At 40.2% G+C, this 23,153-nt stretch overlaps 1 protein-coding gene across 3 annotated transcripts in view; it reads right to left on the bottom strand.

Annotated features, from left to right (window-relative positions):
- CLNK (cytokine dependent hematopoietic cell linker) overlaps window positions 1-23,153 on the bottom strand; it is a 38,872-nt gene that overhangs the window by 3,843 nt on the left and 11,876 nt on the right. For 2 of the 3 annotated variants that reach the window (XM_075091881.1, XM_075091880.1), the window contains 10 exons: window positions 21,494-21,522; window positions 21,157-21,176; window positions 19,565-19,693; window positions 15,698-15,725; window positions 12,100-12,118; window positions 10,899-10,974; window positions 9,673-9,713; window positions 6,212-6,345; window positions 5,760-5,837; window positions 5,474-5,629 (listed from right to left, as the gene is read on the bottom strand). In XM_075091881.1, the coding sequence (XP_074947982.1) occupies window positions 5,474-5,629; window positions 5,760-5,837; window positions 6,212-6,345; window positions 9,673-9,713; window positions 10,899-10,974; window positions 12,100-12,118; window positions 15,698-15,725; window positions 19,565-19,693; window positions 21,157-21,176; window positions 21,494-21,522 (710 nt within the window). Of the gene's footprint in view, window positions 1-5,473; window positions 5,630-5,759; window positions 5,838-6,211; window positions 6,346-9,672; window positions 9,714-10,898; window positions 10,975-12,099; window positions 12,119-15,697; window positions 15,726-16,200; window positions 16,285-19,564; window positions 19,694-21,156; window positions 21,177-21,493; window positions 21,523-23,153 lie in introns of all 3 variants that reach the window. The other variant, XM_075091879.1, reaches the window with a different exon arrangement.

The raw sequence follows: 23,153 nt of genomic DNA, 5'->3' as shown, positions 1-23,153 counted from the left end.
AATGTCACTTTATTCATCACTGTACCTTTAAGCTGTAGCTCTTTGGTAATGAGGGAAGAATGTCTCAGCTGTTACTTAGATCTTTTTTCCTATTTTATTTCATCCTGTACTCTTATTTGAGTTAGTGAGATTTAAAATATTAACCTCTGAGTCTCTTCATGGCTGCTAGAACATGAAGTTGACTTAGACATCATACTGATGAGTGCTGATGGTCCAGAACTTTACATCCTTGGCCCTTTTAATGGGAACCCACACTTTGTTAGGTGTAAAGACATCTAAAGACGTAAAGATGAAGAAAATTCAATACTTCAGAATTGTTCATTTCCCTTCACTGTATGAAGAGACTCAAATAGATCTCTGCTATCTTAAGAATGTCCTGTCTGCTGGTCTCCAGACCGTTCTGGGGAGAAAGGAATAGGGTCTCAAGGATTGCTCGTGAAAGGCATAGTTTTGAATTGTGCTGGGGTGGTGGTAGGACCCTGGACTACATGTCACACATTCTGAATGAGACCAGTTTTTCCTTGAACTGTCATTTAAGCTGTGGACAAGATGTTTTACCTTGTAAACATATCTCTTAGTTGAAGGGGTTAACATCCCCTGACAGGTGCTTGCTGTGCCCATTTTCCTGGTGGTAACTTTTGACGTAACACTGTCAGTGGACGACATTGTGGAAGTGCTCTCTCATCTACCCTAGGGAGTCAGGCCAGTTTAATGGCTGATGAAGGTAGGTGGAGCTAATCCATTTGACTCTCTTTGAAATGAACTGAGTTGAATTGATGTGGCTTGTATGATCAATGGTTTGAAAATGAAAGGTAGCTGCAAATAGTGATAGGGAGTGGTGAGGATGGAGAAAACATTTTGTGGCCAGGACAGCAAGATCCAGAGATACACGTCAGGCTGTGCTCTAAGCTTCTGTGTAAAACAGGCTCTAAGCTGAAGGGTAGCCTACTTGTGCCTTTGATTCTTAGTTATTGCATTGTGAGTTGAGCCTGATGCTGCAGACATGTTACAAACATATGTTTTGTCATTGGCAGATCTAGTTTTGGAAAGGTGATAAGAAAAATACGTAAATTTTGTGTCATGATCAGCTTTAAATGTGAGCAATGTTTTTATTTTCTTCAAAAGAACTGTTTAAATGAAGCAGCTTTACAGGTATCTCTGGATCTTTAATATTGAAAGCTGACTGGATTGGTGGAAGGCAACAGCCAAATAAAGGGTGCTCAGCACAGCAGTTTTGAATGCAAATACCTGAATTCCACATATGTCCCATTTGGAGATCTGGTCCTTAGAGCTTTATGTGATTTGGCTTTTAGTGGGCTCAATATAATATATGACCTATTTATGTAGCTGTGAACATCTGTGGCTAAATTGCTAGTAAGAGGTATACCTCTACTAATAGTGTTTGGATTTTTTTCTTCCTCTGCTTGTATTCTTTATATTACAGCTTGATACTAATTTAGCTGCACGGGACTTCAGTCGCTTGCCATTGATCACCATCACATTGACATAGAAGTAACAATTTTTAAAAACAGAAATATGATGATCAATGCTTTTTCCCCCCCCTTATGGTCTTAGAAGACTATATGAGAGCTAATGATGCACCCATGAAAGCTGAATTAAATACATTAAAAATTTGTTACTAAAAAATCTTTTTTGATGTTACAAAGTATTAACACCTTACAAACTCTATATGAAAAATCAAGAGTTGCAATTCGATAGGGAACACCTTGAATAATCCCAGAATCACAGAATGGTAGGGGTTGGAAGGGACCTCTGGAGATCATCTTATCCAACCCCCCTGCTTGAGCAGGGACACCCAGAGCAGGGGGACACAGGACCGCGTCCAGGTGGGTTTTGAATGTCTCCAGGGAAGGGACTCCACAGCCTCCCTGGGCAGCCTGTGCCACTGCTCTGGCACCCGCACAGGAAAGAAGCTTATTTTCATATTGAGGTGGAACTTCCTGTGTTCCAACTTGTGCCCGTTGCCCCTTGTCCTGTCATTGGGCACCACTGAAAAGAGCCTGGCCCATCCTCTTCACACCCACTCTAGATTTTTATAAGTATGGATAAGATCCCCCCTCAGTCTTCTCCAGGCTCAACAAACCCAAGTCTCTCAGCCTTTCCTCATAAGGGAGATGCTCCAGTCCTATGATTGTCTTTATAGCTCTCCACTGGACTTATTCAAGCAGTTCCCTGTCCTTCCTAAACTGGGGGGCCCAGAACTGGACACAATACTCCAGATGTGGTCTCACTAGGGCAGAGTAGAGGGGGACGATAACCTCCCCTGACCTGCTGGCCACACTCCTTTTAATGCACCCCAGGATACTGTTGGCCTTCTTGGCCACAAGGGCACGGTGCTGGCTCAGGGTCAGCTTGCTGCCCACCAGCACTCCCAGGTCCTTTTCAGCAGAGCTGCTTTACAGTAGTTCAGCCCCCAGCCTGTACTGGTGCATGGGGTTGTTCCTCCCCAGGTGCAGGACCTTGCACTTGCTGAATTTCATGAGGTTCCCCTGGGCCCAGCTCTCCAGCCTGTCCAGGTCTCGCTGGATGGCAGCACAGCCTTCTGGTGCATCAGCCACTCCTCCCAGCTTGGTATCATCAGCGAACTTGCTGAGGGTACACTCTGTCCCTTTGTCCAGGTCATTGATGAATACGTTGAACAGGACTGGACCCAGCACAGACCCCTGGGGAACACCACTAGTTACAGGCCTCCGACCAGAGTCTGCCCTGTTGATCACAACCCTCTGAGTTCTGTTGTTGAGCCAGTTCTCTATCCACCTCACTGTCCACTCATCTAATTTACACTTCCTAAGCTTACCTATGAGGATGTTACGGGAGACAGTGTTGAAAGCCTTGCTGAAGTGGAGGTAAACAGTATCCATTATGCGTAAGAAAAAGCATTTTTTTTTTTAATGGACAGAAATAGACTAACCCAAAAGTGAAAACATGCTGCAGAAAACCAGGAAGACTGAACCTTTGAATATAATGAAGAACTGGGGAGAAACGTAATAAGTCTGCACCTGTTTGTTGTTGTTTAGGTTGCTTTCTTTTTAGCAGGTGAAGAAGGAATATTCAGTTAATCTTGATAAAGCAGGTGGTCTGTCTGCACTGCATACGAAAAAATGTGGTGTAACAAAGGGCTTCCCTATGGAGGGACAATGCAGAGTGCTCTGGAAAGCATTTTAACGGGCATTGGAAAATTATTGGCAGTAATTTTGCTGTAATTTACAGTCTTACAAATTGTTTTCACCCTCCTGAGATAAGAAGCTTAAGTGAGCTACAGAAGTTAAGATGACAGTTTTGAAGAAAGTGCATTTTTGGGGAATCCTTTCAGAGGGCCTGAGATGAGAGTAGCTCTTCTGAGCAAGGTTGATGCCATTGATTGTTCATTTTTGCATGTGTGCTTAATGCCCAGTCCAGTGTTAATTTTGGTTTCATGCTTGCTGCTGAGAATAATTCATAGAAGTGGGAGGCTGTCACTTCTGTGGCTCCCTGGTACTACACATAGCTGACTAGCAAAACAGTTCTGAAGCTTTTCTGTTGTAGTTGATCTGTGGGAGGGTTTCTGAATTCAGAAGAAACAAGGCTTAAGGTAATGTGTCTTGATTACAGATTTGGGCCTGGTAGAGCCAAGTCTTAGATATACTGTTGGTTATTAACCTAGATGTTTGAAATCCTTATTCTGGAATTGTAACTTTCCAATTTGACTGTTGTCAGTCCAGACCCACTGTTTAAGATACATGCTTTCTGCGCACAAGTTGGAACATACAATGAAGTCATGTATTTTGGTAGATGGGAGGGATTATGTTATTCTTCCTTTTCGTTCAGTAAAAATTGTTCATGTACTGTTCAGGTAATTTTCTAGTTACCTTGTTAAATCTGTTACATGATGAAAATTCAGTTTCATGTCTTTATTCTGTAGTGTACTCTGCACTTATCACATTATCCTGTAGTGTAGTAGTGTACCATATTTCAGTTCCATTCAATTTTTTTTAGTCAGTCATTGTTCTAATCTGAGTCTCTTTTTTATCAGTGCCATTACAGGAAGACTAAACAATGCAGGAACCATGGAAAACCAAACTTGCTTTCTCCTAAATCATACTAAAACTCATTTTCAGTACTAAATTTCAGTTCAGAAATGCAGACAGTGTTTTATAGAAGACTGATGGTTCCCTACAGCAATGCCAGGGTGATGGTACCTGCAGTACAGTTCTCCATTCTCCAGTTCTCCATACTTTTCTGCTTCCTAAACTGTTTCAGTGTGCTTGAACTATGAGAGATTTTTTTTCCTTGATATTAAACGTGTTCCTGAAGAACAACTTGCCAGTAAACCTTCCCCCGCATCTCTGAAAAGTCATGAATCCTATCCTGCATTTTCTAATAAGAATCCAAATATAATTCTTGGACCTGCCAAATTTATCAAGTTAGCTTGGGTCAGTTTTGACTTCAGTTTATTTTAAGTCTATCTGTATAAAAGGTAAGTTTTGAAAGTAGATATGCATGAAAATGACATAATTGAAGATTCAGCTACAGAGGCTGTGCCACTTCACCTGAGTTGGATTTTTGTCTGTCGTTTACTTAGCTAATAACCCTCAGAGTATTTTGTTGCTTTGCTTTTTTGCTGTGCAGAGGGTCCTCCCTTATGCTGAATTTCATGCTTAGCTTGAGCATTTTTTAAGTTTCTTTTCAGTGGTTTTTTTTTTTTTGCGAGTATCACATCTTTGTAGAGAAGACTGTTTCAGTTTTAACTTTGTTTTTTCCCTTCTGTGAAAGACATGCAGATACAGTGTTTGTTATTTAACCATATAGGTAGAATAAGAATTAGACTTTTATAATTAATATAATTGAATTTAATTATGTAAAAAAGCATTGCAAATCTAAAGGGATTTTTCTAATTGAAGTTTACCATATCTGAAAGACTGGTGGCGACCCACATGATTTAGTTGCTTCTGAATATCCGTGACACCCTTGTCCTATTTTTTTTTTTTTAAAAAATATATTGATTCCCCTTTTTGATATATGAGAGACAGACAACAAGAGACACTATGCAGCAATAATAGCAACAGGTCATGCTGTCAGATATGTTGAGTTGTATATCTTTTAAAATATCATCTTACATTATAACAAGACAAAAAATATGCTAAATTAATATGTATACCTAGAAGGGAAGGACTTTTCTTTCCCTTTACTTTGCAGGTGTTACCTAGAGTAGGTAAAAGTATTATAAGTGCTTAGGAAATTTTCACATAATTTGAATCTGAATTTGAGCATAGTATGTAAAATAAAGTTTTAAATTATTATCTTGAAGTTGCTTGAAACTTTGAGACATACTTGAAATAAGAGTATTGTGAAAGAAACTTTAATGAAACAGGAAGTTTGTTATGTGGGAGAGTTTATAACTAATCTTTAGTATCAACTTGTGAAGTATGACATAAAAGCAATAGACTATAACATCAGATGGGATTTTACTTACATCATCTCCTCTGAGTCCTGTTCCCAGTGCATACTGTTGGCTCTCTTCCAGAAAACGTATTTTAATGTTGTATACTCTTCTTCCATAATAGACAACCAAAACATATGGTTCAGCATTTGATTTCTTTGAACAATCTCTAACCAAGAATGTCTCATCCTGTATGACACAGATTTAAATTATGGATTGTATCGTTAGCTCACAAAAAAACTTGTAAGCCATCATAGACAGCCTACAGACATCTTCTCCAAGAGCTTACACCCCAGGTTTTGAGGTAAATTGTACTTACAGTGTTTTCCTGCAACAGTGCCTTCTCTGCTTCATGGCGATCATATTCTCCAATGTACCATCCATATTTATCTAAATCCTTAATGTTAAGATAGCATAATCAGTGTATAGAAAGTAACTACAGCTGGCAGAAGCAAAAGCCAGTGAAAATAGGTATCTAACCTGCATTTTAAGCAAGTTTATTACAGTTTATAAAAATAACTGTAATGCATCTATATTGAGAAGTCTAATTTGATTCAAATTTCCAAACAGGACATGTACATTTTAATCTGTGGTTTCAAGAGCTCACATGGGGCTGTTTTTATGGCTGCTGAATACCCACAGCTTTCAGAATATTTAACTTCTCCGGGTAATGTTTTCAGTAAGTAGCAGTTCTTATGGGGTGTGTGTGCCCTATAGTGATAGTCCTTTTTTCTAAAAACCTGTCTCCTTAGGAGGTGAAGCGTTCTTTACCTTATCAGTGGGTTGAGTAAGAGATTGCATTTCCTGTTTTACAAGTGAATGCTTTGATTTACTTTTGCATGCTGTGTATGACGTAGGAGATGGTGACCTCTTCACTGACAAATTCTCCACATTTAATGTGGACCCTGTAAAAGTAAATTCAGAAGGAAAAAAGTTGGATTTTTTTAAACTTAAGTTATAGAATCATAGAATAGAATCATTAAGGTTGGAAAAGACCTCTAAGATCATCAAGGCCAACTGTCAACCCAACACCACCATGCCTCCTAAACCATGCCCTGAAGTGCCATGTCTACACGTTTTTTGAATGCCTCCAGGGATGGTGACTCCACCACCTCCTTGGGCAGCCTGTTCCAATGCCCGACCACTCTCTCAGTAAAGAAGTTTTTCCTAATATCCAGTCTAAACCTCCCCTGGCACAGCTTGAAGCCATTTCCTCTGGTCCTATCTCTAGTAACCTGGGAGAAGAGACCGACCCCGACCTCGCTACAGCCCCCTTTCAGGTAGTTGTAGAGAGCAATAAGGTCTCCCCTCAAACTCTTTCTCCAGACTAAACAACCCCAGTTCCCTCAACCTCTCCTCATCAGACCTGCTCTCCAGACCCTTCACCAGCTTCATTGCCCTTCTCTGGACATGCTCCAGGAACTCAATGTCCTTCTTGTGCTGAGGGGCCCAAAACCAAACACAATATTTGAGGTGTGGTCTCACCAGTGCCGAGTACAGGGGCATGATCAGCTTCATTTAGTTTCATTAAAACCAAGGTTTTTATTTATATGATTTATAATAATAAATACATGTAATATAATTTATACTAAATATTAAAAATAGTTTCATTTTACCCTATCAGTTTTACTTACTAAGTCTGAGAATAGCATTTACAGTCTAGAAATACAGTGTTACAATAATAACCTTCAAAATTTAGAGCTGTCAGTTACAAGTGGTCTTGTGCTAATGCAGCACCAGTGATTTCAGATTCATGCCCCAAGAGAATTAAGACATTAGTTTCCTGGTGTTTTTTAATTGGCATCACTCTGCCAGGTCCTTGCACACATAAACATGGAAAAATATTAAAGATAAACTATTAATAAAATAGATAATGCTAAATAATACAAATGGGACAAGTGTAACAGTTCATTCTGTTCTACTTTCACATTTTTAGCCCTTGTATTTGTGCTGGATCAGAGCTGCTGTTACGTTGGATTGCATTAAAGCTCCTTATTATCTCATTGCCAGCTAGCATTGTTTCCACCAATCTGTTGAAACCTTAAATGATTCAGAAGTTCTGCCATGCTGATGAATTTCGGTCTGCTCTGCCATGTTGAGTCACTGAGGTGAGCAGCTCTGGTGCTGGCACAATCCAGACATGGACTTGAAATTGTAGGAATGCAGGGGGAAAGGCCACTTGTTTGTTCTGTTCTTGTTATTTCATGAGGGCAAGAAATTTACAGAGAAAAGGAGACACTGCCATCCCAGAGAGCCAGAATGACCAAGAGTACTAGTAGGGATGATAGGAGGCATCTGAAGTGGAGGTGGGTGTGGGGCACCTAGGAAGAAGACAGGGAGACTGCTGAGAACAGCAAGAAACTGAGACCTAGATGAGCTTTGTGGATTCTGTAAAGACAGATTTTTTTTGTAGGTATCCAGAGGAGAGTATGTGGAATTGCACCCCCAGCACAAGAAGGAAGTTAATAACCAGAAGTGGCTCAGTGGAAGGCCACTACCAGAGTCAGGAAGTTGGAGCCTATGAAACAAAGCTGAGGGAGGTGGACTTGATTAGCCTGGCAGTGACCAAAGTTAGGCTGAATCCTACTTTATCTGAACAAATAGTACAGTCCATTTGTTCTTCCTGGTGCTGTTCGCTTGTTACCATATATTCACAACATGCAACTTGGCACAGCTTAGGGGTTTTGATACAGAAGGGCATTTGCAGAGGCAGTTAAGGGAAAATGTAAAAGTATAGTAAGTGTATTCAAGGACAGCAGGAAGTTACCAGCACGGATGATTCCTATAGCTCCTTGGTCCCCAAAGCCCCTGGGTCTCCCAAGGTACGAACTCTTTTTAAGGAACGGAGATACAGCATGAGCTAACTTGGCTGGTACATTTAACTCGGCTGGACATTCAGAAAACTGAAAAGACCAGGGTCATGTAGTTCATATGTACTCCATGTAAGGTATAGATACACCTCATTATTAATGAATCTGTTTATGAAAGACAGATATATCAGAGAGTTTCCTTTATAGCATCTTTTATCTTTAGTATGCATTTCTGCAAAAAGAAATAATATTTACACAACAGAATGATAAGTGTTTTCTTTTGCTTACACAGTTGTTATGTAGTTTGGCTAATAAAGGTATTTGGCTTTTCAGAAGACTAAGTAGATGCTGGGTTTTTTTTCTGTCTCTTGGGTTTATGGAAATACTTTTAAAAGCAGGTGTAACTACATTGAAAGGTAGGGATGAACCACAGAAATTTTGGGTTGACTACTAATGAGGCCATATTTTTCTAAATGAAATTAGGTAGAGAGGTTGGTAGACAGCTTTTTGCTGTCGTATCATATTTCGTCTGTTAACACAACTTTTAATAGTGTTTGTAGAAGTACTGTCTTCAAGATTAGGGAGACAGCATGCATATTAATTGATATTACTCCTGTGTGTTGCATTCAGTTCTGGGAATCTTGAAGAAATGCAGGGAAAATGGGGCAGAGCAACATTGCCATGGTTCCTGGGTAAGCTGTACTACAGGCCGTTTCTTGGCAGGGCACCCCACCAGTTTTAATGTTGGCTTCCGGCACATTCCCTTAGGTAAAACCACACAGTCCAGAGGAGGTGTGTCCAGGGATTTCCAACCATAATAATTTGACAGACCTGCTTGATAATGGCACCTACAAGTTGTTCCCTCTAGGAATCTGGGATAAATCTAAAGCAATTTCTTCAAAGATCAGTGTATTTGTTTACGCAAAGGCGTTAAACCCACAGTAGCTGCTCTAATGTCCTGAACATCTGTAGCTTCCATTTAGCCCAGCTCATTGCATCTCTGCCTGGAAAAGCAGAGACTGTTGTGCTCACAGCATGCTCTTTCTCTGTGGGTGTCTCTTTGTATGCCCAATTTGTCTTGTCTTCCTCTCCCCATTGTCCTTCAGTGGCTCATCCAAATCCCCTTCCTTTTCTGAGTGTGGGGGTCTGCAACAGTTTAATGCTTGCATTCTAGGTTGGACGTTTCTTAGCTTGAACCAGGCATGGAGTAGAGCCAAGCAAGTAACTCTGCTTGTTTCTTCACTGCTATTGACTGTGCCATTGTTTTACTTGTTTTCTACTTGCTTTCTTTAACAATCCCTTTGTGCTAGCTCTGTGCATTGAAAATCCCCAGTGCAGACATACCCAGCTAGAAATACAAATCTGTTTCTTATTCATTTATCCCCGCCTGGTTTAGTTTTCAGAGCAATCTCTGGTTCTTACCTGAGCTGCAAACACTTTTAGTGCTCCACGTACATTGAAGGCTAGGAGAAAGCAATGAATGGAAGTAGTGTCAGAAAAATATTTCTGTTAGTCACAAGTGTTTAAATAAGAGTCACTTTAGAGAGCAATGTATATCTCTGTTCCCCAGAACACCCCTTCCTCCCTGTGCAGATTGCAGCTTTGGGTCTTCCTGGATTTCAGGTAGTAATTTTGTATTTAGCATCTTTTTGGCATATTTCTCTTCCATTAGTTTCATCAGCCGCTTTTTGAAGTTCCATAAATTTTTACCCTCTACAAGAATCTTTGGCAAGAGTTTCATGTTTTAACTGTGTGTGTAGTGAAGCACAATTTGCTTTTGTTTGTTTTGAGCCCGTTGCCTGCTAATTTCACCTGATGTTCCCAGTCCTTCTGTAGGGAGACCCGGGGAGCAGTCATTCCCTGTCCTTTCTGATTTTCTAGACTGCTGCTGAGTACCCAGCTGGTATTTTGTTGTGTTGTGAATTAGAACAGTTACACTGGGAAGAGCACCAGACAAATAACTTCATATAACGGAGCCACTGTTACCACAGATGAAAAAACAAAATACTAGGGGTCACAAATACTGTCACATTTACTCCAGACAATAATTTTATCTTGGAGAGATGCCACTGTCATAAACAAGGCTAGATGATTGATTCACTATTTGTATAGGAAATATGTGAAATCATTCATATACTTCCTATACTTTATCCTACACTTATGGGTTTTGTTGAGTATTTTAGGAGGATACAGATCTTAAAACACTTTTAAAAAAGAAAGATTTGTGTAGCTTAGAAAAGAAAAATAGGAGCAACTGATTTCTGTGGAAGAATAATTGGCCTTTGGAAGGCCAAGTATGTATTCTTTGTATATAAGAATAGAAAATAAGGGGGAGAGGAAATGCTGAGATGAGATGGCAGAGCTTCTTTAACAATATATTTAACACCCTGTCAAAGAAAGTGAGGCAAAAATGTAATACAGTAGGATGCTATTAAAGATAAAAATTGAATGTGCAATTAGAATATCTTGAAAGCAATTCCCAAAGATGGTTATTGTCATGCGTCAGGGCAAAACATAATATATCACTATATGGCATCAAAAAGTGATATCATCTTGCTTGTATTGCATAGTGAAGTGTAATTTTCTAGGACAGAATGTTTAGTCCTTGAAGCATCCAGTACAAAGTCATGAAATTCTTACATTCCTACCTGGCTTCAGGATGATGCTTTGGTTTATACTGTTGTGCTTGAAAGGATGTGTCAGGTTTCTTCCCCAAATCTGTAGCTATTAATAAAAAGAATAAGAATATAATTATTTTCTTTTATGTGTAACTTTGACACTAAGTAGCAACTACTGTGAAATAAATTAATTAAATTCATGTATGAGGGGAGGCAGTTCAATAGAAAAAGCTAGTAAGCTACAATCAGTCTGGCTTGAATGAGTCAGCTAATGACTGCAGTGGGAAACATACTAGTACTGAATGTTACACGGTAACGTTACAGGTTTTGCTGATGCCAAATATGGCTTAACATAATGGTAAATAATGCAGAATTCTGTATTAGAGGTATACAGAGGGTTCATAAGTCCCTTTTATAGGACAGGATAGATAGGCATTGAATGTATTAATGCAGTCAACACGATTTCTAGCTGAAAATTAGGAAACTGTGCCTTAATCTGCAAAAGGAACTGTCAGAGGAAGTTATGAACTCATTAACACAGAGGGGTAAACAGCATAAAAATCATCTAGCCTGTATGTATCCACAGAGTATTTCAGAGTACCATTTTTTTTCATGGACCTTCATGCACACATACACAGTGAGAGGCTGAAGCTGGTTTTTCCAAGCTGTATGCTCATCTCGAATTGACATGTTTCTAAAACATGTTTAAAACCCCCTCCACCCCAACTGCTTTTTGCAGCTTTGAAAACCTAAAGCTTTTAAAAATCTTTCTTTTAAAATCTTACCCTCAAATTATGGGGGAGGAGCAAGATGGAGAGAAGGGAGATATTCTCTATGCAGATCCAGTCTTTTCAGGATATCCTTCTCTCAGGTTTTTAGGTTCCAACACTCTTATTTACTCCAGGACTTTAAGACTTTGATTTGCTCAGAACAAATGTGATACTCTGGTTCCCCAAATATCTCTAATTAATGCCAATTTAAATTCCTTTTTTCTGCTACATCTTCCACAACTGTTCAAGTCACTCTAAATCTCTCTGTTCTCAGCAGACATATACCTGGGGGATGTCTCTTACTCATTTAAATATAGAGCCAGGTGGCCTGATGCTACATAGCAGGGTAGATGTCAGGTTCCTATACGGATTCCTTAAGCTGGAGTTTTAATGGTTGAATACTTTGTTCTTGCAATATGAAGGGAAGACAACAAATTAATATCATATTATGAAGTACTAACCTTGTTCTTTTCCAGGTGCCTATATGAAATGATAACATAGTAAATATTTGTCTTTTGATTACCAACTTGAACTTACCCCAACAGACCCAACTATCTTTCAATTTTTACACAATTTATAGACATTCAATCATTAATACCTGATCACTTTGTCAAAAACTCAGGGTGAATGATAATCTCAGTCCACTGACAACAACGAGAACAACATTTTTAGGGGTAATAAGTGAACATCCGGTTTATTGCAATGGTCACCATTTCATAATGACTGTTGTGCATCAGTTTAACTTACAATATGGTTTTCCATCAATGATCTTGTATTAAATCAGGAGATTGATTTTGATTGAGTGGAGATACACTGTCCAAATATTAAAATCAGTCATTTCTTTTCAGGCTCCTCAACTGACAGTACAATTATTTTTACTGGCACAGCAGATACTTTATTCAAAATCACTGTATGGAGAATCTTAATTCAGCATATTATTTTACAAAGAAGTGAATGATAGACAGGTGTCTAGAGACCAGATTTTGACTCATAAGCTTTCACTGTATTTCTGTATTGTTTGATTCACACAGAAATAGTAATTATTTTGATTAATTTGATACACACGAGACTATAATATATAAATATTAAAGATAAGAATTTTTTACTCCTTGTAGAGTCTTCCTTAAAAGTTAGTTCCCCAGTAATGTTTTCCCATTACTTAGAAATTCAGGTTTGAAAGGACCTAGGCAGGTCTATAGTCCAAGCTCCCGCTTAAAGCATGGTGAACTGCAAAATGAGACTTGGGCTCGGAGCTTTGTCCAGCTGGGCCTTGCAAGCCTCCAGAACTTAGATTTCACGGCTTCTCCGGGCAACCTGTTCCAACGCTTCATAATAATTTTTTTTCTTCCTGATTTCTGGTTGAAAACTCCCTCATTTCAAGATTGTTGCACGCTCTGCCTTCTTGATAATCATCTTTTAGGCACTGGCAGGCTGCTATTAGGTTCCCCCAGAGCCGCCCCCCTCCAGGCTAAGGGAGCCCAGCCCCATCAGCCTCATTTAACAGGGCAGGTGTTGCACACTCTGACTGCACTGGTGACTCCCTGCTGACCCACTCCTCTCTGCAAACAGCAGCCTTGGGCAGTACTCCAAGTGTTGTCTAATGAGTGATGAGTAAAAGGGAATAGTCCCTTCCCTTGATCTCTTGGCAATGCTTCTTGTGATACAGCTCAATATGCTGTTAGCCTTTATGGCTACCAAAGACACACCAGTGGCTTGTGTTCAGCTTACGGTCCCCAGGTCCTTTGAGCAGAGCTGCTGCCAAGGGGGTTAGTCCATCCTGGGGCAGGATTCTGCATTTCTCCTTTCCAAGTTCAGGAGGCTACTCTTGACCCTTTCCTACAGCCTGTCTGGGTCCTGCTGAAGGGCAGTCCTGCTCTCAAACCTGTTGACCCTCTGTTTGGTGTCTGAAACCCTGACAAGGGCACGTTCTGTCTCCTCCTCCAGGCCACACTGAAACTATTTATGTCTTCAGAGTTATGTGAATGGGAAGCGATCCAAATTAAATTTTATCTTTTCCGTGTTACAAGATATACAATATTTCTCCTTAACATGTATTCAAACTAAGAGCCCATTAGGAGCTGCAGTATTTGTGCAGCTGTACAATGCCCAACCAGAAATATTAATTACAGATGTAAGATATTTATTGCTGTTGGGGTTGTTTTCATATTTGGTCCGTGATGAGTCAGTAGCATAAGAGAAAGCTTTCTGTGTTAAAATATCATCTCACCAATATCTCATCTTTTAGCATTAAATGTGAATTAGAGTGTTCAATCAAACCATGTTTTGTAATGATCTTTCAAACTAAAAGAGTTTCTAACCATGGGAGGACTGAGGTTCTGGGACAGCCTTCCAGTCAGAACTGTAGAGAAGAAAAACTCGGAGGGTTTGAAAGTTAGAGCTAGACCAGTCTATAGATTTCTGCTACAGCCCTCTGTGATGGAAATGGCTGGATTTAACCAGTATAGAGATGCCTGCCTTTCCTCTGTTGCCTTACAATGAGATAAAACCAATACAATAGAATATTAGTGCGGTAAGTAGAACATGCAGTGAGAAATACAAAGTGCCATAAATTAGAACCTATCTCTGAATTTTACAAACATCCTTTAACACTCTGCACTCAGTTTATTGTAGGGACTATATCTCTTAACACATCTTATAGGAAACCACTTGTCATAACTAAACCCCTCTATTGCTAAACCCATTTCCTCTGCTTTACTTCATTACTTCATTGGCCTGAGTAGAAAGTAACAGAATGTGTTAAAAACTTTTTTCAGAAATTGGGATCTGAAAAAAACCCCAAACAACCAACAACTTTCCTGTACCAGTCTTTGTGTAAAAGTTAGTGCTTTCTGCTTTATATATGCCTATAGGTGAACTCACAGCATTGCCTCTCAGCTTCTGCCCTCTGGCCACAGCCTGCTGGTGCGGGGGCCATCGGTCGAGGGGCTGCAGGCAGCTGTGCTGGGAGAAGTGGTCAGCCTGGAGGTGTGGGGTGGGAGGGAAGAGCCCTTTTAGCCTCTGTCAGGCAAGGGAACTCAGAGCTGCTGCTTCAGCATCGCTGACACTGAGAGCACACACGTCTCAGCAGTGCCTGGAGCCTAGAGCTGCCCTTGGTGGAGCTTTGCTGTGAGGAAAGTCGGTTGTGAGCTGGAGGATGGGGCCACTGGGAGATGAACTGGGGGATGAAATAGGGCTTTCTGGGCGGCACATGGCTCAGGAGGTTTGAGGATGTAGTGGAGTGTGAGCTTTGGCAGGAGGGCAGGTGGGCTGCTCTGTACGGGGCTGTGCTGGTCTCAGGGCGGCGAGGACCATGCATCACTGTGGCTCTGGTCTCCACCTTTCTGGGAAGGGTGGTGAGGGATTTGGCTGGGGGAAGCTGTATAACACGCAGGCGCCTGAGCAGCAGTGTGGTGGCCCCCTCGGTTGCTGCTGGAGCTACAGGCAAAACTGCCATTTGTTTGACGTAACAGATTTTGCAGGACTTGTGAGAGGCCCTAAGGAAGGGTGCGGGGGAGGAGAGGGAGAAGGAAACTGGGAGATAATAGGTGAGGTTCATTCGGGATATAAAACTTGTCATTTTTTAATTTCTCTTCTTAAAAAGGGTCATGTTATTTTTGAGGTAGCCTTGTATTTATATCAGAGTAATACTATTATACTGCTCTATTAACTTTATCATTTCAGTTTTCTGCTTTTAAAAATCTATGTGGAATCTCTGTTTCTCTGAAAGAGAGGCTCTACTGCTGCTTACTGTTCATAGGTACCTGCAGCATCTGGCAGTTATGAGAGATGCTTTTGTTTGGATACTTGGAAAGGTAGCTTTATGATGTATGTATGTTTTTATTTCTGCAAGCAACTTCAAGAACTTACCTTACCATTCACATAGTAGCGATGCTGAAAATACCACATGCATCAAAGATAAATACTTTTATGACACAAAGCTAATATGATTCTTATAGTATTTTCACCTAATAGGCTGAAATACTGTCACAAGAGAGGCTGTGAAGCCATGGAATGTGTATGTTTTTTATGGTCATGATATATGCAAAGGTGATTACTTACCTCATTTAATTCCTTAACGGATAGATGTCTGGAAAAGAAAGAATTATATGCAAAACATTTCATTATCGTAAAACAAAAATCCCTTTGAGTACTTAAGTACTTTGATTACATCATCACTGAAAATTAACAGACTTCTGCAAAGGAAGGATTTTATTACTGCTATAGAAATTCAGAGGCTGGTTATTTTTTTACATAAATTATTTGCAGGAGAAAGTTACGGACTTCCATAAAAAAGAATAGCATCCACTGAATTCAATATGGTAAATGAGAAAAGTCTTTGTTAAGGATTTATTCTGGGAGGAGGGGAGAAGGGAGAAGAGATATGAATTATTATCAGCTTTCTCAAGTGTAGCCTGATGAAGTTTGCAAATGACACCAAGTTGAGTGGGGAAGTAGACACTCCAGAAGGGAGAGCTGCTCTGCAGGGAGATCTGGATAGGCTGGAAGAGTGGGCCAACAAGAACCTTATGAAGTTCATCAAGGACACATGTAAGGTCACGTACCTGGGAAAACATAATCCGGGAGTGCAGCACAGACTGGGATCCACCTGGCTGGAGAGCAGCTCCTTGGAAAGGGACCTGGGGGTCCTGGTGGACAGAAAGCTCAACATGAGCGAACAGTGGCTGCTGCGGCCAGTGGGATGCTGGGTTGCATCAAAAAATGCATCACCAGCAGAGAGAAAGAAGTCATTATCCCACTCTACTCAGCACTTCTCAGGCCACACCTGGAGTACTGTGTACAGTTCTGGTCCCCTCTACACAAAAAGGAAGTGGACAGGCTGGAAGGGGTCCAGAGAAGGGCCACCAAGATGATCAAAGGATTGGGAAGCTGCCATATGAGGATAGGCTGGGAGAGCTGGGTTTGTTCAGCCTTGAGAAAAGGAGGCTCAGAGGGGATCTCATCACCATGTACCAGTACTTAAGGGGTAGCTACAAAGAAGATGGAGACTCCCTTTTTACAAGGAGTCCCATGGAGAGGACAAGGGGGAATGGACACAAGTTGCTCTTGGGGAGATTCTGATTGGACATGAGAGGGAAATTTTTCACAGTGAGGACAGTCAACCATTGGAATGATCTCCCCAGGGAAGTGGTTGACTTGGCCACGTTGGACACCTTCAAGAGTTGTCTGGACAGGGTGCTGGGCCATCTTGTCTAGACTGTGCTCTTCCTAGAAAGGTTGGACTAGATGATCCCTGAGGTCCCTTCCAACCTGTGGTTCTGTGATTCTTCACTACTTTTCATCTAATGCCAAAATGTCTTATTACAGACTTTAAAGTCAGTTATAAATGGAGGTAAATTCCTTGAAGAGCTTCAGAAATGAAACATTCACAGAGGCAGAATGGAAAGTGTAGAGGAAAGGAGGTGCAAACCAGGAAAAGAAAAATGGAGAATGCTTCTCATGGTCCTGATTCAGGAAGGTGTTTTAAGTATTTTTCTGCCTTCTCCTGATCTACCTGATCAACATGAATATCTTCCTTTCCTGCAAAGGATCATCAGAAGATATTCTTCCCCAAAAGGGGTAATGTATTGAGTCTGACATCTTTTGTTGGATGTCCTGGGTTTGATGAACACTCATGCTTTTTAGCAACTTGTATCTTATAATAAAAGACCTGATTTTAGAAGTTATTCAGCATCATAAGGTGTGGATAGGCATCTAGTAGTTTTTTGAAGACACTAGGATATAGCCCCTGCTTAGCTTACCTCCTGGACTGAGAAAATATGTCAGTTATTTTGCTAAATCAGTCAGAGAGAATGCAAAAGGAAGACACGGTATAGAAAACCCTGGAAGCTACGAACTGTTTTGGGTTTGGATAGGTGCTTTTGTGTTAGCTTCTGCAATTTGTTAGCTTGGTCTTCAAAGTCATTATTTGACATGTGAAGCCTATATTCAAGACATTGGGTGCATCGTAAAGTTAAACAATAATAAAGGTGTGCTTGTAGGGCTGGCCTCCACCACGAGGGGACATGCGACTTCGTATGGCCTGCTTACCACAGGCACTTAAAAGTTTAAATCTCACCAAAGCTTCTAAGATACATTCCAGGATTCTTCACATGCCTATATTATTATGAGGCTATTTATAGAGTATATAAATAATGATGTGCTTTATTTTCTAAGTCTTCCAAATCTTGTCAGAAAACAGGACTTGCACTGCTAAATCACATCTGCAGTTTGACAGCTTTGCTTACAGTCTAGCAGATAACGGCTCTAGCACCATACTCCTCCACACTGTAGCTCATATGTGTGCTTTCTCCTTACAAAGCTGTGACTGGACTGAAGATGAGTGAGAAATATTTTGAGTGAAGTGTTTGTGTGGGAAATCTGTGAAGTGTCTTTCCCAGATCATGTGTGGTCTTAGTCTCTTACTCATGTGATTAAAAATAAAGTGCAATTAAAAAAACCCAAACCTATTAGAAATATTTTGGTATCTATAACTGCAGTGTGGAGTTTGGTGGTTATGATTTTTGCTGCTGCCTTTTAATTCTAGCATAAGAAATGACGTGTTTACACTGTAGATTTTGGCTTTATAATAGGACCTTTCAAATCCAAGTGCTTTGCATACAGATGTCTGCTGGAAAACATGGTTTATAACGGTTCTCACAGAGCTTTCAATGTATGTGCTGCCCTACCAAGGGAGGGGATCTGTCATGGGATTTGGAACTTTGCAGCTATAGGTCAGGTCGCGGATCTGAATATGAAGCTACTTCATATTAATAAAATGTCTTAACAACCAACAGCTTTTGGAACCTAATCCGTGAAGAAGTTTAAGCACCATTTAGGAAAAAAAAACCCAACAACAAAACCGTACTTAGAGCTTGTTCCTTAAGTATGTACTTAACTTTAAGCAGAAGATTACTTAATTGATTAGTTACCTTTTTTTTTTCCTCATGGGATTTGTAGTGACCTTTGTAAAATGAAATAAAATTCCATCCTGATGAACTGAAATTGAAATGATTTATGGCAGGGTGGACAGGATTAACACAGCTCAGTTGTGCCGAAACTTCTGGCTGCAATAGGTTTTTGTAAAGAAACATTTGAGCATTATACCCTGTGGCCCCCAGATGTGCATCATTCCTGTTCCCGGCATGTGTCCACCACCGTCCCCATTTATGAACGTGCATTTTGGTCACACAGCAAGAGCACGTACACATCTGGTTACAAGTCAGCGAGCAGCATACGTACATGCTCATCTGACTAGGTACACGTGTTATGTGAAAAAACAACCTGACTCATAACCTGACATACGCATATGCTTGGTCGTACAGCTGGACACAAGCGGTTTGTGCTTCAGGACTCAGCGCTCATCCACACTGCCATGTCAGGATACTGAATGAACACGGGTGTTGTATGAAGGAGGAGGGCGACATAGAAAGGGCAAGAAGTGACTCATAGTCTGGATTCCTTGGCCTCATGGGCTGGAGCAGGATTTCTGGCTACAGATTAGTAATTTCTTTTGCTGAACGTAGCGTCCTTGGGATGTGGAGTGTATTTCTGTATCTCTGGTGTAGTCAGTGTATTTCCCCATCACTTGATTCACCGACTGTGCTAAGCCAGTACAATTGTTTCTATTTAGAATTGGTTGCAAAACCTCTAAATGTTAGTAAGAAAAAGTAGGACAAACCTTAAACAAAGTGTTCATGAGAGTTCCACCTACTTTTCCTCTCCTTTACCATTATTTTGGCAGTATTTTCTTTAAAAAATGCTAGTGTCACATTACGCTAAATATTTCTCTCAATTATTCACAGCTGTCTAAAGAGTAACTTTTTTTTCTTAAGTAAAAGCAGAGATGCAATGGAGGTAAAGTCTTGTGGTTTGACCGGGGAGAGTGTTTTGATACTTAGGGAATGAGGATGAGGAATGCACCCATACCTTGTGACTTTTGCTGATATTGGAAGGGTATGGACCTGGCTGAGAGTTTTCCTTGTGTGAAATGACTGGCTGCTGATCTTCGGCTCTGGAGGAAGTGGCTGATACTGCTTTGGCAGTGTCTTCAGAGGCCTAGAAAAGTCAAAGGAGAATTTGAAGAACTATTACAGAATAAAGGAGGCAGAGGGATTGTGTTGTAAGTTCGAGCTGAATAAGTAAAACACTGGAATTTTCCAAGACCATTTCAATGTATTTCTGCTGAGCTTAGCTCAAGTCCAGGAGCTTCTTGGGGCCCTTCAATAGCAATAGTAATTTTGGATAATATTCTACATTTGTAAGACATTACTGTGTTACGTGCCACTTAACACTGCTTTCGTGTGCTTCACCAGTATGTGCCAAGTACAGCTCTCCAGTGTTGATATTTCTGGGTGGATATGGCTGCGTATAAGGCCAAGCCAGGGAACATACTGCAGTTCAGACACGCAGGAAAAAATGCGCTTCATCCCAGAAATCTCACAGCTAACACGTGTCCAGTGTTTTCTGGGAGATGTGGGCACACTCTGCCTGTGCTCTGAGACCAGCCCACCACAGCCCAGCTCCAACTGGGAGCTGTAGCACAGAGAGCTTGGGTGAGTAAAAGCAGAGGTGCGTCCGTCCTGCACTGCAGACCTGCCCTTCAGCGATGGGCTCCTGAGGAGGGAGCCTTGTCTATTTGCGTGGTACAGACCAAAATTAAGTCAGGTGAGAGAATTAACCATTCTGGTCGCCGTAATGCAAAAAGAAACAAGTATGAAATATTGTGGAATAATGAAACGAGAATGTTCTTATTTCTGTGCTTTTACAGTTTTGAATTTGTGAAGCTACATGGTCCTTTTATGGTCTTATTTAATATTTTAACTTAAAAGTAATCTGAATATATCTGTAATGCAAATCATATTTTAAATTTGTTTGCAGCTTTTATGGCAGTCAGTACAGCCACTGAGGAATAAGCTTGTCAGTCCTGGATGACCTTTTGGAAGGTTGTCTTAATTGTAGCAGTTATTATTGTTTGGGGCTGAAAGATCAAGAAGCGATTAATTATTTCTTTGTGGGCACGTAATAGAAAAATATATTTGTGATTTAGAGCTTGGCCTGTATTCTATGGGAGTAAGTGGCAATATTCCAGTTGATTTCTGTGGACACAATTTACACTTGTAGCAAAAAATTGGCAGAAATATTTAAGAGGCGATGAAGTCAATATCACGGTGAACAGAGCTTAAGGCACCAATACAATTTGACGGAAGATTTTTTTTCCCAACAAGTAATATCTTGGTTGAACCAGATTCAAGATTTCTTGGCTTTTGACTTGGCTGTAGGCTCAGTGAAGTTGATTTTAAAGATGCAGGCCTGAGCTCCAGCTACCAACGCTTATGGCTTATGTTTTGTTCTCCCTAATTTCACTTCAGAAACTAAAAAAGCCCAGAGCCAGGTAGTAAAAGGATGCCAGCTCACTTCTAGTCATCTGGTTACCATGAGTGGTACATATGGACATGAGTGTTCATTAGCACTGAGTTCCCCAAGGAACCGCAGATAAGCAGTCTCTTAAGTGGCCTTACCGTGGGGGAGGCACAGGGTTCTGGAAAAGAGAGGAAACAAAAAAAATCTGTGTAAGCTTTTTTCCCTTGTTTTACTAAGAGAAATGTAAAGAGCTTAGATTAAGCAGACCTGCCTATGTCAATAGTCAAAGCGCTTTATGTACTCTACAGCACATAACATCATACTTTAATTTGCTGTTTTAAAATCACTGAGGTAAAAAAGGTCTACATAAACCATGAATGCAAATAAGTGAGATAAGGTAGGAATGCAGATCTGAGTTCTCTGAGGTTAGTGCTAGCAAGATTGCAGCCTGCTTTTAAAAATATATTCAATAGCAAAATGAAAGATTCTGCTTACCGGGGGTCCATGTATTTTCACTCTTTCTCCTAAAGACAATTGTTAATAATTGTTAATGAAGTGCTGTCCATATGATTCACAAATAAAGGTATAGCTTTATTCTGGTATTGTTGCTACTGTCATTGGCAGCCCAGCCCCATCCTTCCCCTTCCCTGGTTCTACCTCCAGAACTCAGCTCCAAGGTCATGTTGCTGTCCCCACAGCATTCATCCTACCTGTCACATCTGTATCTCCATAACTTTTCCGGCTATCGAATGGGAAGCGTTAATTTCTGTGAAGCTAGGGCTGGAAGCTTCAGAGGTTCAGCAGGATGCTGTTATGCGTGGGAATGAAGGCAAGTCACAGCCTAGACCAGAGACCGAGGTCACTGAAGCTGGGACTGAGCGCACGTTTTCTCCTTTAGCTGTTCTGCACATGAGGCCAGTGGGCTCTAAATGAGCCTTATCGCACGGGGCGTGGGTTTTGGTTGATGTGTACTGTATTTAGCCATTTTTAAGGATGGATTCACAGATAGATTCAGATGCAATTTGTAACTCATTCTCAACTATTTGTGCTTCTCTCCATACAAAACACAAGACTAAGTGTACTTAGGTAATTATGGTGATCATAGAAGGGTTGAGAATCTGGCTCTGTAGCCAAGTAAATCTTTTTAATATCACTCTCAAACATTCATTTAATAAGATACATAGCTAGGAATTAGTTAAATTTCAAACAGGAAAAAACAAGTATTTTTGTTTTTTTCAGCTTAAAATATAAAATAAAGGAAATGCAAAAATAGTCATGATACTTGATAAAACAGAGCAAACTTTGGTTTTACCTCTGGCTTTCAGAATGAAACATCTGAGGGTGATATTTATTCAGGTATTGTAAATTTAAATATTGTTCAGAGACTTTTTATATATATGTTTATGAAGTTGTTTGGCATGCATTTTTTGTCCGTTCTGATTTTTGTGTAGAAATTTATAAAAATCTTGAAAAGCAATGAAAATAAATTTTTTTTTTCAAATTTACCAAAATATGACTGATTATCTAAATGAACATAGGACATCTTCCTAATAAAAAACCCCTATTTTACTCTATTTGCATTAGATTTTGATTTTGAAAATATTTTCATAATTTCTATGTACTGAAATCCTAACTAATGCAATAAGACACGCAATATGTCTTAAGTTCTCCTTCAAGTAAACCGTAACAAATTGCTCTGAATAAAATAATGGTGCCTTAAATGTTTAAGAATTCTAGAAAATAACTATTGATAAAAATTCTTCTGTGCTGTTCATGCCATCTTGTGGCAAAGCCACTTAATAGCACTGGGCATGAGAATAAATGTTAAAATATATTTAATAACAGTGTCGTTATTATCTAAAAATAATAGAGTCCTCTATAAGCACTGTTAGCTCAGGATGCGCTTAAAAATATGTGTAAGTTGCATTCTCAAACTGCAGAGCTTACCTGCCTGCACTGTTTTTGGTTCATCTTTCTTAATGTCAGCACACATCTCACGGAGGCAGACAAAGATGTAAATCCAACCTCCTAAATCCTGGTAGAATTCAAATTCCTGGTGGGATTTGAAGCTTTATCTAAACTGGCAAACTGCCAGTGGGACCTTTCCAGACAATTTCTGCAGATTTTGAAGCTGGCTTACTGGAATTTCTCTCAA

This window comes from Phalacrocorax aristotelis, chromosome 4, assembly GCF_949628215.1.
Source record: "Phalacrocorax aristotelis chromosome 4, bGulAri2.1, whole genome shotgun sequence".
Classification (NCBI taxonomy): domain Eukaryota; kingdom Metazoa; phylum Chordata; class Aves; order Suliformes; family Phalacrocoracidae; genus Phalacrocorax; species Phalacrocorax aristotelis.
This window is presented reverse-complemented; position numbering and strand designations above follow the sequence as displayed.